We start from the raw sequence: 16,837 nt of genomic DNA on the forward strand, positions 1-16,837 counted from the left end.
ATGAACTCTCATGTATCTGTTCTTTGAAGTGCTTAAAACCCTGGTAAATTTGTAAGCCTTGTATTTCTAATAATTTAATTTTGTTATTAATTATATCGCAACCTCTCTGAAAGATAAATAGATATCTTCCCCAACAAAGACCACTGGTCTTCCCTGCTCTGAACTTGTTCACTCAGCCAAAGACCCAGCACAGCACCTTTACAGCTTCTGATGGCTGCTTTTTCACACCAATAAGTCAATGATTTAAAGAGCTTCAGATTTCTACTTGCTCTATAAGAGCAAGGTCTAAACCAATGCATACAGAAAATATTTCCAAAATACCCCTCCTTTTAGAGAGATGTTATAAATATACTATCAATGAGGAAAGCAACCTTGTTAACAAAGCCAACCTAGGCCGGGCGCAGTGGCTCACGCCTATAATCTCAGCACTTTGGGAGGCTGAGGCGGGTGGATCATGAAGTCAAGAGTTCAAGAGCAGCCTGGCCAAGATAGTGAAACTCCGTCTCTACTAAAACACAAAAAATTAGCCAGGCATGGTGGTGCATGCCTGTAGTCTCAGCTACTTGGGAGGCTGAGGCAGGAGAATCGCTTGAACCTGGGAGGCGGAGGTTGCAGTGAGGCTAGATCATGCCACTGCACTCCAGCCTGGGCGACAGAGCTGAACTCTGTCTCAAAAAAAAAAAAAGCCAACCTAAAAATATAGCATTCTAATAGTAGAAGAGTTTGTCAAACAATGTCTTCTCCGAAACTATGATCAATATCAGCAGCTCTAGTACTGCCTGCCCCAAGCTGGCACATAAACAAGGTCAGAGCACCAACTGCCTCTATCCTCATACTAGAGCTCCCTAGTATCTCTGGTTAATTCTCTTGGACTCCATGGAATTTATACTAACTCATCTGATCCTTCCAATACTGCCAGCATACACTGAGGGGACTTCCAGACCCTGCCTGATGAATACTGCTCCCTTTTAGATAGCCTGAACTCACATATGCAAAGGTTATATATATAGTGTTGTGTCAGCAAAACCACTAAAATAAGAACTTAATGTTTATAATGATATAATGTTGGTAAAGATCAGAAACATCTCACACAACTAAACATTAGTTACCAGCACAAGACTCATTTCCTTTAATCACAATAAACACCCACGTTTTAAGTTTTTAAAATTAGAAAGCTTAATTATTTAATGTCATAAAATTGCCATTTCTGTTTTAGACATAAAAAGTTGTAGATGCCAGCCAGGTGCAGTGCCCCACACCTGTAATCCCAGCACTTTGGGAGGCCGAGGCAGGCGCATCACTTGAGCTCAGGAGTTTGAGACCAGCCTAGGTAACATGGCAAAAGCCTGTCTCTATAAAAAATATAAAAATTAGCCAGGCATGGTGGCATATGCCTGTAGTCCCAGCTACTCCAGAGGCTGAGGTGGAAGGATCACCTGAGTGCAGGAGGCAGAGGTTGCACTGGGCTGTGATTGCGCCACTGCACTCCAACCTGGGTGACAGAGCCAGACGCTGACTCAAAAAAGTAAATAAAGTTGTAGATGCCTATTAGATATCCAGTAGAGATATCAAGTAGGCAACTGGATATGAGTCTGGAATTCGGGGAGAGGACAGGGCTACAGATATAAATTTTGGATCCTATATTAGATTGAGATTACCAAAGGAATCAAAGTGTATAGGAAAGAGAAAAGATCCAAAGACTGAGCACTGGGGAATTCCAACACTAAGAGGCTAGGGAGATGAGGGGAAAAAAACAGCAAAAGAAATTAGAGAATGATCAGTGAGGTCAGAGGGAAACAAAGAGGACATTCTAGAAATCAAGTGAAGAAAATTTCAAGGTAGCAGTGATAGGCCAGAAAAGGTAAAAACCACTGAATCAAACAACATGGAAGTCACCTGGGGCCATAATGAGCTGTTTTAGTACTAACTAACCATCATCTAGGAATTGATAACTCAGTACCTGTAAAGTTTTCTGCTCCTTTTGAAGATCTTTTATTTTATTCTGTTGCTGGCAAGCCCTATTTAGTGATTCATCCTCCAATTCACCAATTTTGGATTTCACACTCTCCATAATTTGTTCCAAGTCATTAGCTCGTTGTTCTTGATTGGTTGCTCGGCTGTGCTCTAGCTGAAGTTCATTTCTAAGTTAAAAGACGTACAATTTCTTCCCTTAGTATTAAAAATAAATCAAATTACCAAACATATCCATATAACAACATATTGACTTTCTAAAGTTTCTTTGCATTCTCTTTATCCAAAATGCTTGGAATCAGAAGTGATTCATATTTCAGATTTTTCAGACTTTGGAATATTTGCATCATACTTACTAGTTAAGTATCTCAAATCTGAAAATCCGAAATCCAAAATGCTCCAATAAGCATTTCCTTTAAGCATCATGTTGGTGCTCAAAAAGTTTCAAATTTTGGAGCCTTTCAAATTTTCAGATTTGAGATGCTCATCCTGCAACAGAAACTAATAGAAGAAATATAGGGTACCATTAAACATACATGCTAAGCTATTACCAAAAGATTTACCTATTAAAATTTTACCTACAAAAAAAAATATTTTTTTTCTTTTTTTTGAGACGGAGTCTCGCTCTGTGACCCAGGCTGGAGTGCAGTGGCCGGATCTCAGCTCACTGTAAGCTCCGCCTCCCGGGTTCACGCCATTCTCCTGCCTCAGCCTCCCACGTAGCTGGGACTACAGGCGCCCGCCACCTCGCCCGGCTAGTGTTTTGTATTTTTTTTTTAGTAGAGACGGGGTTTCACCGTGTTAGCCAGGATGGTCTCGATCTCCTGACCTCGTGATCCGCCCGTCTCGGCCTCCCAAAGTGCTGGGATTACAGGCTTGAGCCACCGCGCCCAGCCAAAAATATTTTTTAGTTTAATATTTAATCAAAATGGGAAATTAAATTTCAAGATTGTTTTCAATGCAGTTATTTTTAGAATGCATACAAACAATTCAAAAGAAATATTTTCCATTTTCTTACCTAAGCTGCTGATTAGTTTCTATAAGCTCCTGTATCATGTTCTGTTGACGTGATGTTTCTTCCACCAACAATTTCAAATTCTGTCTCATCCTTTGTGATGACTGCTTGTCAAAAATGATGAGATCTACATTTTAAAAAGTATGTAATACAGATAGTAAAAATAAAAGGCAAAAGATTTAAGATAAATTTTTTTTTTTTTTTTTTTTTTTTTTTTTGAGACTGAGTCTGGCTCTGTCGCCCAGGCTGGAGTGCAGTGGCCGGATCTCAGCTCACTGCAAGCTCCACCTCCCGGGTTTACGCCATTCTCCTGCCTCAGCCTCCCGAGTAGCTGGGACCACAGGCGCCCGCCACTTCGCCCGGCTAGTTTTTTGTATTTTTTAGTAGAGATGGGGTTTCACCGTGTTAGCCAGGATGGTCTCGATCTCCTGACCTCGTGATCCGCCCGTCTCGGCCTCCCAAAGTGCTGGGATTACAGGCTTGAGCCACCGCGCCCGGCCCTAAGATAAAAAAATTTTTAAGGAAAAATTCTTTTTAACTTAAGCAGCAAGAATAGGATCTAATTACCTTTGAGATCTGTTCTTTTGACTAGAGACAAAGGTTTTAAGCCATGCATCATCAATAGCACATTTATGCTTTCCCATTCTGCTTCCTCCTGCTACAATTACAAAGAGAGGGAAAAGGGTCAACTTTAAGATATAAAGTGAAGAAATTCTCTCAGACATAATTTCCTGCATTTTCAGAATAGAACATTTTCTTCAAAAGTTTTAAGTATAAATGTTTATGTATATACAATATCCAAAAAACACATTTATTGTTTCTAGCAAAATTAGTAATAGACTAGAAGTATGTAAATAAGCACAAATTGTTGCATTATACAGAATACTCACATGTAGGCCTCAATGGACAAAACCAACAACAATAAAAACACCTTGTAATTTCAGTGAATCAAACAACTCTAAGGTTTTAGATTTAATAAGCCAAACCACGCCCTGCTCAGAATAAACAGCTGCACACTAGGCTATAATAACTGAATAGTAAAGAAAAGGTGAGTCACTTCTAAGTATCACTTTCATAATGACTAGGGTCACGAAAAAAGCAAAACATACCTGACTAGTTGGAGCCAATATTTCAGACAGCTCCTTGTCAAATGGACAAGGTCTAACTATAAAAAGGAGCCTGTCCATCTGGATAACTGACTCTAACAGAATCATACTGAAAGATGCTCTCAAAGTCAAATAAATCTTTCTTTTTGACTGTTGACTTTTTCCTCCTTTTTTTTGACACCTCCTCCCACTCATAACTTTTCCCTCATTTATGCTTTAGTCTTTCTGATCACAGAGTTTAACTACGTGGTAGATACAACTAAAATTATCGCTGATGTTTGTTTTAGGAGCCAAAAGCTCTGAGTTAGTGTCTCAGAACATCTACTGTAACTCATAAAAATAAAATGCTCTATACATAATAAAGTCACATATTTTGAATGATTAACTTATACATATTGTTCCCTGATACCTCTTACATTTTAAGGTAAAGTAATTGTAAATTCTGAAAATAGCTGGGAATGGCATTTTCCAAAGTACATGCTACAGAACACTAGTCTAATGAAATGTTCATCAAACTAGTGTTAAGTAGGTATGAAATGTTGTATACTAAATCCTCCCTTTGGAGACTAATATTGTGAAGTCTTAGAGTAATTAAACCATTTCATAGTCTTTAACCCAGCATTTCCCAAAATTATGAGAAAAGAATCCTTTTAAAGTCAAATTTTCCTGTTTGCAGATGTAGCATTCTTTGGCATATATTTTGAGAAGCAATGTCTTAAATATTTTAAGTTTACCTGTTTTTCAGTCATGAGTCTATCTGACGGTTGATTGGAATCCTGAGGTTTAGGGGCTACCGGAAACATAGTTTCTTTTGTAGAATCAAAAGAAACAGAAATTGGCAATTAAAAAATTTGAGTTGCCTGAATGAAAAAAGACAAAAAGTGCAATAGGAGTTAAAGAAAAGTATATTTAAAAGAATCCACTTCTCTTGCAGGGCAATTCAGGTCATTCCTGCGTCAAAACTTCATGACTTCTTAGATAGCAGATTGTAAGACTCATTTGAATAAACCCTATCTTATAATGTTCTCCTCTGGAAATAAAGCATTCTGGGATTTTACACATATACCACACACACACATACTCTGTCCTGTCCCACCCCCCACCACAGAATGAAGGAAATATCTTAACTGTATAATGTGAAAAGCATGTGACATTAATAAACTGTTAACTTTTGGAAGATGCTTCTTTCAGTTCTTTATGCTGCATTCAGAAAAATACAGAAGACATACTCCTCCAAATAGAGGATACACTGATGAAGTATAATGCATAACTGGTACCCAAGAACAAAGGAAAGAATGGAGTGGAAGCAGCATTTGAAGAGCTAATGGCTAAGAAAAATTTGAGAATCAATGAAAGACACAAATCCACACATTCTAGAAACCCAACATACTGCAACTGGGATAAAGTAAAAAAGAAAAAAGAAAAAAAAAGTCAGTCATACCTAGACATATCTTCAATGTGCTGAAAGAAAATAATTGCTGATCTAAAATTCTAAAGCCAGTGAAAACATTCATTAATGAATAATAAAGGCAAAAGTAATATATTTTCAAATACATGACACAAAATAAATCTGAGAGTTCATCCAATCTGCTCTGTAAAAAAAATTCTAAAGAAGATGCTTCACGCAGAAGACTCCCTGATAGAAAAGCAGAGATATAGAAAAAAATAGAGCAAAAAAATGAGTGAGTCTAAACACAGACTACATAACGAGATCTTGTGAAGTTTAAAATATACAATTAAAGTGCACAATAACAGAAATATATTAGCTGAGAGTAGGGCAAATGGAGTAACAGTGTTCTAAGTTTGTTTACAATCCAGGTGGACACTGGTAAAGGTATCTGATAACATTGGGCTTTTGAATAAGTTAAGGATGCTTGAGAATTTCTAGGACATCAACTGAAGAATCAAACAGAAGCATATAATTTTGTAACTAGTAAAGGGGAAAAATAAGACTATAATGATGGATTTTAAAAAATACACCCAAGTCCAAGATGGCCGAATATGAACAGCTCTAGTCTGCAGCTCCCAGTGTGATTGATGCAGAAGATGGGTGATTTCTGCATTTCCAACTGAGGTACCTGGTTCTTCTCATTGGGACTGGCTGGAAAGCAGGTGCAGACCACAGAGGGCGAGCCAAAGCAGGGCGGGGCATCACCTCACCCAGGAAGTACAAGGAGTCAGGGTACTTCCCTTTTATAGCCAAAGGAAGCCATGACAGACTGTACCAGGAAAATCGAGACACTGCTACCCAAATACTGCGCTTTTCCAATGGTCTTAGCAAATTGCAAACCAGGAGATTATATCCCATGCCTGGCTCAGTGGGTCCCACATCCACAGAACATTGCTCACTGCTAGTGCAGCAGTCTGAGATTGAACTGCAAGGTGGCAGCCTGGTTGAGGGAGGGGCGTCCACTATTGCTGAGGCTTGAGTAGGTTAACAAAGCAGCCAGGAAGCTCAAACTGGGTGGAGCCCACCACAGCTCAACGAGGCCTGCCTGCCTCTGTGGACTCCACCTCTGGGGGCAGGGCATACCTGAACAAAGGCAGCAGAAACTTCTGCAGACTGAAACATCCCTGTCTGACAGCTCTAAAGACAGCAGTGGTTCTCCCAGCACGGTGTTTGAGCTCTGAGAACGGACAGACTGCCTCAAGTGGGTCCCTGACCTCCATGTAGCCTAACTGGGAGACACCTCCCAGTAGGACCCAACTGACACCTCATACAGCCAGGTGCCCCTCTGAGACGAATCTTTCAGAGGAAGGATCAGGCAGCAACATTTGCTGTTCTGCAATATTTGCTGTTCTGCAGCCTCCGCTGGTGATACCAAGGCAAACAGGTTCTGGAGTGGACCTCCAGCAAACTCCCATAGACCTGCAGCTGAGGGACCTAACTGTTAGAAAGAAAACTAACAAACAGAAAGGAATAGCATCAACGTCAACAAAAAGGACATCCATACCAAAATCCCATCTGTAAGTCACCATCATCAAAGACCAAAGGTAGATAAAACCACAAAGATGGGGAGAAACCACAGCAGAAAAGGTGAAAATTCTAAAAATCAGAGCGCCTCTTCTCCTCCAAAGGATCACAGCTCCTCACCAGCAACGGAACAAGGCTGGATGGAGAATGACTCTGATGAGTCGACAGAAGTAGGCTTCAAAAGATCAGTAATAACAAACTTCTCCAAGCTAAAGGAGGATGTTCAAACCCATCACAAGGAAGCTAAAAACCTTGAAAAAAGATTAGACAAATGGCTTACTAGAAAAAACAGTGTAGAGAAGACCTCAAATGACCTGATGGAGCTGAAAACCATGACATGAGAACTAGGTGACGCATGCACCACAAGCTTCAGTAGCCGATTTGATCAAGTGGCAGAAAGGATTTCAGTGATTGATGATAAAATTAATAAAATGAAGCAAGAAAATAAGTTTAGAGAAAAGAGAGTAAAAAGGAACGAACAAAGCTTCCAAGAAATATGGGACTATATGAAAAGACCAAATCTACGTTTGATTGGTGTACCCAAAAGTGACAGGGAGAATGGAACCAAGCTGGAAAACACTCCTCAGGATATTATCCAGGAGAACTACTGCAACCTAGCAAGACAGGCCAACATTCAAATTCAGGAAATACCGAGACCACCACAAAGATACTTCTTGAGAAGAGCAACCCCAAGACACATAATTGTCAGATTCACCAAGGTTGAAATGAAGTAAAAAATGTTAAGGGCAGCCAGAGAGAAAGGTCAGGTTAACCACAAAGGGAAGTCCATCAGACTAACAGCAGATCTCTCGGTAGAAACCCTACAAGCCAGAAGAGAGTGAGGGCCAATATTCAACATTCTTAAAGAAAAGAATTTTCAATCCAGAATTTCATATCAGCCAAACTAAGCTTCATACGTGAAGGAGAAATAAAATCCTTTACAGACAAGCAAATGCTGAGAGATTTTGTCACCACCAGGCCTGCCTTACAACAGCTCCTGAAGGAAGCACTAAACATGGAAAGGAACAACCAGTACCAGCCACTGCAAAAACATGCCAAATTGTAAAGATCAACAATGCTAGGAAGAAACTGCATCAACTAACAGGCAAAATAACCAGCTATCATCAAAATGACAGGATCAAATTCACACATAACAATATTAACCTTAAATATAAATGGGATAAATGTGTCAATTAAAAGACAGACTGGCAAACTGGATAAAGAGTCAAGACTCATCAGTGTTCTGTATTCAGGAGACCCATCTCACGTGCAGAGACACACACAGGCTCAAAATAAAGGGATGAAGGAAGATCTACCAAGCAAATGGAAAGCAAAAAAAAAAAAAAAAAAAGCAGGGGTTGCAACCCTAGTCTCTGATAAAAGAGACTTTAAACCAACAAAGATCAAAAGAGACAAAGAAGGCTATTACATAATGGTAAAGGGATCAATTCAACAACAAGAGCTAGCTATCCTAAATATATATGCACCCAATACAGGAGCACCCAGATTCATAAAGCAAGTCCTTAGAGACCTACAAAGAGACTTAGACTCCCACACAATAATAATGGGAGACTTTAACATCCCAATGTCAATATTAGACAGATCAATGAGACAGAAAAGTTAACAAGGATATCCAGGACTTGAACTCAGCTCTGCACCAAGCAGACCTAATAGACATCTACAGAACTCTCCACCCCAAATCAACAGAATATACATTCTTCTCAGCACCACATCACACTTATTCAAAAATTGACCACATAGTTGGAAGTAAAGCACTCCTCAGCAAATGTAAAAGAACAGAAATCACAACGAACTGTCTCTCAGACCACAGTGCAATCAAATTAGAACTCAGGATTAAGAAACTCACTCAAAACTGCACAACTACATGGAAACTGAACAATCTGCTCCTGAATGACTACTGGGTAAATAACAAAATGAAGACAGAAATAAAGATGTTCTTTGAAAACAATAAGAACAAAGACGCAATGTACCAGAATATCTGGGACACATTTAAAGTAATGTGTACAGGGAAATTTACAGCACCAAATGCCCACTAGAGAAAGCAGGAAAGATCTAAAATAGACACCCTAACATCACAATTAAAAGAACTAGAGAAGCAAGAGCAAACAAATTCAAAAGCTAGCAGAAGACAAGAAATAAGTAAGATCACAGCAGAACTGAAGGAGATAGAGACACAAAAAAACCCTTCAAAAAAAAAAAAAATCAATGAATCCAGGAGCTAGTTTTTTGAAAAGATCAACAAAATAGACTGCTAGCAAAACTAATAAAGAAGAAAAGAGAGAAGAATCAAATAGATGCAATAAAAAATGATACAGGGGATATCACCACTGACCCCACAGAAATACAAACTACCATCAGAGAATACTATAAACACCTCTATGCAAATAAACTAGAAAATCTAGAAGAAATGGATAAATTCCTGGACATGTATACTCTCCCAAGTCTAAACCAGGAAGAAGTTGGAATCCCTGAATAGATCAATAACAGGCTCAATAATTAACAGCCTACCAACCAAAAAAAGTCCAGGACCAGATGGATTTACAGCCGAATTCTACCAGAGGTATAAAGAGGAGCTGGTACCATTCCTTCTGAAACTATTCCAATCAATAGAAGAAGAGAGAATCCTCCCTAACTCATTTTATGAGGCCAGCATCATCCTGATACCAAAGCCTGGCAGAGATACAACAAAAAAAGAAAATTTCAGGCCAATATCCCTGATGAACATCGATGTGAAAATCCTAAATAAAATACTGGCAAACCGAATCCAGCAGCACATCAAAAAGCTTATCCACCAAGATCAAGTTGGCTTCATCCCTGGGATGCAAGGCTGGTTCAACGCATGCAAATCAATAAACGTAATCCATCACGTAAACAGAACCAAAGGCAAAAACCACATGATTATCTCAATAGATGCAGAAAAGGCCTTTGACAAAATTCAACAGCGCTTCATGCTAAAAACTCTCAATAAACTAGGTATTGATGGGCTGTATCTCAAAATAATAAGAGCTATTTATGACAAACCCACAGCCAATATCATATTGAATGGGCAAAAACTGGAAGCATTCCCTTTGAAAACAGGCACAAGACAGGGATGCCCTCTCTCACCACTCCTATTCAACATAGTGTTGGAAGTTCTGCCCAGGGCAATCGGGCAAGAAAAAGAAAAAAAAGGGCATTCAATTAGGAAAAGAGGAAGTCAAATTGTCCCTGTTTGCAGATGACATTGATTGTATATTTAGCAAACCCCACTGTCTCAGCCCAAAATGTCCTCGAGCTGATAAGCACCTTCAGCAAAGTCTCAGGATACAAAATCAAAGAGAAAAATCACAAGCATTCCTGTACACCAGTAACAGACAAACAGAAAGCCAAATCATGAGTGAACTCCCATTCACAATTGCTACAAAGAGAATAAAATACCTAAGAATCCAGCTTACAAGGGATGTGAAGGACCTCTTCAAGGAGAACTACAAACCACTGCTTAATGAAACAAAAGAGGACACAAACAAATGGAAGAACATTCTATGCTCATGGATAGGAAGAATCAATATCGTGAAAATGGCCATACCGCCCAAGGTAATTTATAGATTTAATGCCATCCCCATCATGCTACCAATGACTTTCTTCACAGAATTGGAAAAAATACTTTAAAGTTCATATGGAACCAAAAAAGAGCCCTCATAGCCAAGACAATCCTAAGCAAAAAGAACAAAGCTAGAGGCATCACGCTACCTGACTTCAAACTATACTACAATGCTACAGTAACCAAACCAGCATGGTACTGGTACCAAAACAGAAATATAGACCAATGGAACAGAACAGAGGCCTCAGAAATAACACCACACATCTACAACCATCTGATCTTCGACAAACCTGACAAAAACAAGAAATAGGGAAAGGATTTCCTATTTACAAATGCTGCTGGGAAAACTGGCTAGCCATATGTAAAAAGCTGAAACTGGGATCCCTTCCTTACACCTTGTACAATAATTAATTCAAAACGGATTAAAGATTTAAATGTTAGACCTAAAATCATAAAAACCCTACAAGAAAACCTAGGCAATACCATTCAGAACATAGGCATGGGCAAGGACTTCATGACTAAAACACCAAAAGCAATGGCAACAAAAACCAAAATAGACAAATGGGATTTAATTAAACTAAAGAGCTTCTACACAGCAAAAGAAACTACTGAGAGGGGACAACGTGCTAGCAGCCCTCACTCTGGGCGCTTCCTCGGCCTCAGCATCCACTCTGGCAGTGCTTGAGGAGACCTTCATCCCACCACTGAACTGTGGGAGCCCCTCTCTAGGCTGGCTGAGGCCAGATCCGGCTCCCTGTTTGCAGGGAGGTGTGGAGGGAGAGGCACGGGAGGGAAACAAGAATGTGCGCAGTGCTCACAGGCCCGCGCGAGTTCCGGGTGGGTGCAGGCTCTGTGGGCCCTTGCTCAGAGCGGCTGGCTGGCGCCGCTGGCCCCAGGCAATAAGGGGCTTACCACCCAGGCCAGCAGCTGTGGAGGGTGCACCAGGTCCCCCAGCACTGCTGGCCCACCCATGCCACACTCGAATTCTCGCCAGGCCTCAGCCACCTCCCCACGGGGCAGGGCTCGGGACCTGCAGCCTGCCATGCCCAAGCCCCCTCCCCCATGGGTTCCCGCGACGGGCGCCGCCCCCTGCTCTGTGGCGCCTGGTCCCATCCACCGCCCAAGGGCTGAGGAGTGCCAGCACTAAGTGAAGCCAGCTGAGCTCCTGAGGCGCAGCAGCGCGGGTACTTCCAGAACTTTTATGTCTAGCTACAGGATTGTAAATGCAACAATCAGCACTCTGCCTCTAGCCTGGGGCTTGTGGCTGCACCAATGAGCACTCTGTATCTAGCTCATCTGGTGGGGACTTGGATAACTTTTATGTCTAGCTAAAGGATTGTAAACACACCAATCAGCACTTTGTGTCTAGTTAAAGGATTGTAAATGCACCAATCAGCACTCTGTATCTAGCTCAAGGTTTGTAAACGCACCAATCATCACCCTGTCAAAACAGACCAATCAACTCTCTGTAAAATGGGCCAATCAAATATCTGTAAAATGGACCAATCAGCAGGATGTGAGTGGGGTCAAATAAGAGAATAAAAGCAGGCTGCACAAGCCAGCAGCGGCAACCTGCTCAGGTCCCCTTCCATGCTGTGGAAGTTTTGTTCTTTTGCTCTTTACAATGAATCTTACTGCTGCTCAGTCTTTGGGTCCACGCCACCTTTATAAGCTGTAACACTCACTGCAAAGGTCTGCAGCTTCACTCCTGAAGCCAGCGAGACCACGAACCCACCGGGAAGGACAAACAACTCCAGACGCACTGGCTTTATGAGCTGTAACACTCACCACGAAGTTCTGCAGCTTCACGCCTAAAATCAGTGAGACCACGAACCCACCAGAAGGAAAAAACTCCAGACACATCTGAACATCTGAAGGAACAAACTCCAGACACACCATCTTTAAGAACCGTTAACACTCACCGCGAGGGTCCACGGCTTCATTCTTGAAGTCAGTGAGACCAAGAACCCACCAATTCTGAACACACTACCATCAGAGTGAACAGGCAACCTATAGAATGGGAGAAAATTTTTGCAATCTAACCATCTGACAAAGGGCTAATATCCAGAATCTACAAAGAACTTAAACAAATTTACAAGAAAAAATCAAACAATCCCATCAAAAAATGGGTGAAGGATATGAACAGACACTTTTCAAAAGAAGACATTCATACAGCCAACAGACACATGAAAAAATGCTCATTATCACTGGTCACCAGAGAAATGCAAATCAAAATCACAATGAGATACCATCTCATACCAGTTAGAATGGCGGTCATTAAAAAGTCAGGAAACAACAGGTGCTGGAGAGGATGTGGAGAAATAGAAAGCTTTTACACTGTTGGTAGGACTGTAAACTAGTTCAACCATTGTGGAAGACGGTGTGGCGGTTCCTCAAGGATCTAGAACTAGAAATACCATTTGACCCAGCCATCCCATTACTGGGGATATACCCAAAGGATTATAAATCATGCTACTATAAAGACACATGCACAGGTATGTTTATTGCAGCACTATTCACAATAGCAAAGTCTTGGAATCAACCCAAATGTCCATCAATGATAGACTGGATTAAGAAAATGTGGCACATATACATCATGGAATACTATTCAGCCATAAAAAAGAATACTTCATGTCCTTTGTAGGGACATGGATGAAGCTGGAAACCATCATTCTGAGCAAACTATCGCAAGGATAGAAAACCAAACACCACATGTTCTCACTCATAGGTGGGAACTGAACAATGAGAACACTTGGACACAGGAAGGGGAACATCACACACCGGGGCCTGTCATGGGGTGGGGGGATGGGGGAGGGATAGCATTAGGAGAAATACCTAATGTAAATGACGAGTTAATGAGTGCAGCACACCAACATGGCACATGTATACATATGTAACAAACCTGCACGCTGTGCACATGTACCCTAGAACTTAAAGTATAATAAATACATGCATAAATAAACCCAAGGGCCGGGTGCAGTGGCTCGCACCTGTAATCCCAGCACTTTGGGAGGCCAAGGCGGGCAGATCATAAGGTCAGGAGATCGAGACTAGCCTGGCCAACATGGTGAAACCCCATCTTTACTAAAAATAGAAAAAATTAGCCGGGTGTGGCGGCTCACGCCTGTAATCCCAGCTACTTGAGAGGCTGAGACGGGAGAATCACTTGAACCTGGGAGATGGAAGCTGCAGTGAGACAAGATCGTGCCACTGCACTCCAGCCTGGGCGACAGAGAGAGACTCTGCCTCGGAAAAAATAAAAAATAAATAAAAATAAAAATAAACCCAAAAGAAGAGAAACATAAGCAGAGAAGAGATAAAACAGAGAGAAAAGCACATGGTACTTGACAATATGGTAGATTTAAATCCACATCAGTAATTACATTAATCATGAATGGCTCCAGTTAAGAGAAAGACTGTCAAACTAGATTTTTAAAAATCAAGCTATATGCTCTTGAAGGGAAAAAAGACATCTAAAATACTAAAAAGCCATTTAAAATAAAAACATTAAAGCAGTTAAAAGAGAATAAAGAAACAATTCTGGGACGATGGCATGGCCACAGCATAGTTTTTTCATCTCTGCATCCCACATTAAAACAGAAGCAACTAGAGAGCAAAGTTAAAAACCCAAAAGCAATACAGCAGGTCTTCCCTATACATTGGGGATTGGTTTCAGAACCACCTGCAAGTACCAAAATCTATGGATGCTCAAGTTCCTTCTATTAAATGGTGTTGGCCTTCCTTATCTGCAGGTTCCAATCTGCAGTCGGTTGAATCTGTGGATACAAAACTGGCAGATATAGAGAGCTAACTGTATTTTTATCAAAAGCTGGTGAAAAGTTATTCTCACAAACACTAAAATATAAGTGGAGGAGGGCAAACCACTAACAGCCATAAAAGCTGCATGGTACCAGCATCTGTGCAGGAATCAAAAACAGCTACAGGCAGTATCTGATGGTTATGAGAATGAGAGAACTCCCGAATTCATTGGTATCACTAATATTCACTATGGCACTAACATGAAACAGGAGGTGAAACCAGAAGGGGTTTTACCCTTTCCTAGAAGAAAAACAGAAGATGCTGGAACCCTGTGAAAACTCAAAATGGACATGTTACAGTTCCATGACAGAACCCGTGATGAGAAGAAACTTCTGGGAAGAGAATCAAAATTGAGCAACATAGGGATGAGAGAAGGGAAGATTCACACCAAAATAGGGAAGATAATAGAAGCAGGAAGTCTCAGAAAACAAACTGTCATATTTTCAAACACTACACAAAAATAATAGAAGTCTAAGATGTTAAAAAAGCTTTCCTGAACTCTCAACCATTATAAAAGTTCAGAAAAACTAATTTTACATAAAAGTGAGCAAAGAAAAGCACTGAGGTCTAACCCCATCAAAAGTTAATATTGAAGGCAGAGCAAGATGACCAAAAAGAAGCCTCCACCAATTGTCCTCCAATAGGAACACCAAATTTAAGAACTATCTTTCCAAAAACCACCTTCGTAAGAACCAAAAATCAGGTGAGCAATCACAGTAACTGGTTTTAACTTCATATGGCTGAAAGAGGCACCAAAGAGGGTAAGAAACACATTTATAAATTGCCAATACCATTCTCCCCCAATCCCCCAGTAACGGCCAGCCATGTGGCACAGACAGAGAATCTGTGCACTCAGGGAAAGTAAAGTGCAATGACTGTGGAACTTTGCATTTTGAAAGGCAGTACCAACACCACCAGGAAGAAGTCAACTGGCATCCACTGGAGGGATCATTTAGACCAGTCCTAGCCAGAGGGGAATCACCCACCCCAGTAGTCAGAACTTGAGTTTCAGCAAGCCTCGCCAACCTGAGTTAAAGGGCTCTGGGGTCCTAAATAAACTCGAAATGCTATCTAGGCCACAAGAACTGCAACTCCAAGGAAAGTCCTAGTGCTATGCTGGGCTCAGAGCTAGTGCTCTTGAGGGGCATGTGACCCAGTGAGACAACAGCCAGGGCAACTAAAGGAGCGCTTGCATCACCCCTCCCCCAACCCCAGGCAGTGCAGCTTGCAGTTCCAAAAGTAAACCTTTCCTTCCGCTTGAGACAAGAGGGAAGAGTAAAGAGAACTTTGTCTTGCAACCTGGATACCAGCTCAGCCACAGTAGAACAGGGCACTGGGCAGAGTTATGAGGCCCCCATTCCAGACCCTAGCTCCCAAACATTTCTAGACACATCCTTGGCCAGAAAGGAGCCCACTGCCTTGAAGAGAAGGACCCACTCCTGGCAGGATTCATCATCTGCTGATTAAAGAGCCCTTGGGCCCTGAATAATCAGCAGCAGGAACCAGGTGGTATATGCCATGGGTACTGAGTGAGACTCAGACATGCTGGCTTCAGGTGTGATCCAGCACATTCACAGCTGTGGTGGCTATGAGGACAGACCCCTTCTGCTTAAGAAAAGTAGATGGAAGAGTAAAGAAGACTTTCCTGAGCTTAAATACCAGCTTGGCCAAAGTGGAGAAGAGCACTAAGAAAGCTCTCGCGGTTCTCAATTCCAGGTTTTGGCTCTTAGCTTCTCTGGACCCCACTCTGGACCAGAGGGGAAGCCACTGCCCTGAAAGATGAGTCCCAGGTCTGGTAGCATTCACCAGCTGACTAAAGAGCCTTGGGCCTTAAGTGAACACAGGCAGTATCCTGGCATACTCCCCATGGGTCTGTGGTGGCAGCAGACAAGTGGAGACTTCTCTGCCTCGGGAAAGGGGAGGGAAAAATGGGAAGAACCTTTTCTCATGGTTGTGGTGCCAGCACAGCCTCAGTAAAACAGAGCACCAGGTAGGCTTCTAAGAATTCTGATTCCAGGCCCTGGTCAGACCGAGTACAGTCCCAGTGGGGCTGCCCACAGGGATGCCTGTGTCACCCCCCTCCCCCAGTTCTAGGCAGCTCAGCACAGACAGACTCCATTTGTTTCAGAGAAAGCAAGGGAAGACAAGAGTCTCTGCCTGGTAATCCACAGAATTCTTCCAGATCTCGTCCAAGACCAGCAAGGTGGTAACTTTATAAGTCTGCAAGAACCACAGCATTACTGAGCTTGGGGTATCCCCTAACTCAGATATAGCTGCAGTGACCAAAAACTCAGATCACAGCACTCAAGTCTCTGGAAAGTCTTCCCAAGAAGGATGGGTACAAACAAGCA

The 16,837-nt window shown here is 41.6% G+C and overlaps 1 protein-coding gene across 45 annotated transcripts in view; it reads right to left on the reverse strand.

Moving 5' to 3' along the window:
- The window catches only part of CEP70 (centrosomal protein 70), a 101,759-nt gene that overhangs the window by 69,949 nt on the left and 14,973 nt on the right, over positions 1–16,837 (reverse strand). For 22 of the 45 annotated variants that reach the window (XR_006696195.3, XR_012430746.1, XR_012430747.1 and 19 more), the window contains 4 exons: positions 4,827–4,900; positions 3,554–3,644; positions 2,990–3,113; positions 1,961–2,141 (listed from right to left, as the gene is read on the reverse strand). Coding sequence is in view for 38 of the 45 variants with exons in the window: in XM_015444587.4 (XP_015300073.3) it covers positions 1,961–2,141; positions 2,990–3,113; positions 3,554–3,644; positions 4,827–4,900 (470 nt within the window). In the remaining 7 variants the exon portion in view is untranslated. Of the gene's footprint in view, positions 1–1,960; positions 2,142–2,989; positions 3,114–3,553; positions 3,645–4,826; positions 4,953–16,837 lie in introns of all 45 variants that reach the window. The other 23 variants (XR_012430748.1, XM_074031142.1, XM_045386893.3 and 20 more) reach the window with 2 other exon arrangements.

This window comes from Macaca fascicularis, chromosome 2 (genome assembly GCF_037993035.2).
Source record: "Macaca fascicularis isolate 582-1 chromosome 2, T2T-MFA8v1.1".
Taxonomy (NCBI): domain Eukaryota; kingdom Metazoa; phylum Chordata; class Mammalia; order Primates; family Cercopithecidae; genus Macaca; species Macaca fascicularis.